The 1914-nt window shown below is 36.5% G+C and overlaps 1 protein-coding gene across 1 annotated transcript; it reads right to left on the bottom strand.

Annotated features, from left to right (window-relative positions):
* Positions 1-284: 284 nt before the first annotated feature.
* Positions 285-1914, bottom strand: LOC134689009 (putative nuclease HARBI1). Its single transcript, XM_063549485.1, has 2 exons — positions 1811-1914; positions 285-1308 (listed from the first exon to the last, which is right to left on the bottom strand). The coding sequence occupies exons 1-2, from the start codon at positions 1912-1914 to the stop codon at positions 285-287; spliced, it is 1128 nt and encodes a 375-aa protein (XP_063405555.1).

The raw sequence follows: 1914 nt of genomic DNA, 5'->3' as shown, positions 1-1914 counted from the left end.
GGGGTGTTTGCAGAATTTCATTGGAAGCAATTTCTTGGCATGCTTACTCCTAAATGCGTGCGCTTGGCAGAGAAGAAAAAAATTCAAATTTTCAAGTCTTTGGTTTGACCCAGTTGGATATCTAACTAACAAACTACCGACATCCCAAGTCATGCTAGGCACCACAAGACCACCACTATAAAAAGGTTTTCGTCATGACGTTCCAATTTTAAAGTTAAAGGGATACGGTTTGGAAAAAATTAGGGAAACCAATTAATAAAATAAAAAAAATATAGTAAGTTATTTTATTGCAAATTTGCAGCTATTTGATCGCGTTTTAAAATTCCTTGTTGGTCTGGTCCTTGAAGATTGTTGACGTTTTGTTGAATGTTATCTTCTTCATCGTCATCCATCATATCAAGAGCAGCGTCCCAATCAAGTATTGATATGTTGTGGAGAACACAACAGGTGATCATTATTTCGTTCACTGTTTTAATCTGCTGGACTTCGATGTACCGTAGTCTGCGGAATCGTCCTTTCAACATGGCAAACACTCTTTCTATGATACTACGTGTGGCAGAATGAGCTGCATTATATCTCTTTTGAATTTGTGTCAAATTACCAGTGTTCCTGTATGGCGTCATGAGCCAGGTCTTAATCGGGTAGGCACCGTCTCCTAAAATGTGATTTTGACCACAAGCCATGTTTGCTTCGTCCCATAAATCTGATTGTCGTAGCACCCTGGAGTCATGAACACTTCCAGGAAAACCCGCAAAATAATTCGAAATCTTCATATCTTGAAGGCAAACTGCTTGCAGAATAACACTGTGGAAACTTTTTCTATTGACATAACTCTGTGGGTGTTCTGTTGGGGGTTTAATATGGATATGTGTTCCATCTATACATCCGACGATTCCAGGAAATCCCCTCTTTTCTCTAAATTTTCTTACGACATCATTTTGTTCAGCAGCACCCGAGGGCCATCGTATAAATCTGTCCTTAAGGTTATTCAAAATAGCCGAAATAAACCTATCTCTACTAACAATTACAGACGAGTCGGCCACATCAAAGATATTTGATATAATGCGCACATTTTCCTGATGTCCAAGATATCTCAAGGCTATTAGAACGGTTTTCTCCAAAGAAATTCTCTCCCTACCGCCAAACTGAGGTGACCTGACTGACATTTCTTGACATGTAGACAATAACTGGCAAAGGTGCTGAAAACAGTCAACTGATATTCTATATATTCTCCTGAATTCAACAGATGTAAATTGGGCAACAACATCAGATATATAATTGTCTATTCGAACACGACTTTCTCTTTGCCTAAAAAAAAGAAGAGAATTAGCTACAAAATAAATGAATGATAAACATTTTTATAATGTCATAAGATATCTGATTTCATATATTTTTTAACATTTAATGTACTTTATCCATGCACTTAAGAAAAATAGGAAGTGTCCCCCCCCTTTTTATGAATAAAATCTTATAACTCGGAAACGTAAAGTCTGAAATTTATAAAAATCGAAAGGAAGCTTAAGTCAATAGATATAAACAATTCACCAAAGTTTCATACAAACTGGATAAAGCGATTTTGACTTATTGTCCGACATGTGGACGACGGACGGACAACGGTATACCATAATACGTCCCGTAAACAGGCGTATAAAAAGTCAGTCCTTTTTAAAACTACTTGTATAATAAACAATAGTTAGTAAATGTGTTCATTTGTCGGAAGTATCGAAGGACCGTATGTCTCTACTAAATAATTTTTCAACGTCACAACAATCATACATTTGTGTTTGCTGGAAAACTTACAGAAACTCACAGAAAGGTCTGTAGTACTGCACCAAATATAACTGTACTTTCTGAGTCACAGTCATTGTCACTATCATCGTCTGATAAAAGAAACTCTGTAAAAACTGTTTCCAT

This window comes from Mytilus trossulus, chromosome 1, assembly GCF_036588685.1.
Source record: "Mytilus trossulus isolate FHL-02 chromosome 1, PNRI_Mtr1.1.1.hap1, whole genome shotgun sequence".
Classification (NCBI taxonomy): Eukaryota; Metazoa; Mollusca; class Bivalvia; order Mytilida; family Mytilidae; genus Mytilus; species Mytilus trossulus.
The sequence above is the reverse complement of the archived record's forward strand: the minus strand, read 5'-3'. Positions and strand labels throughout refer to the sequence as shown.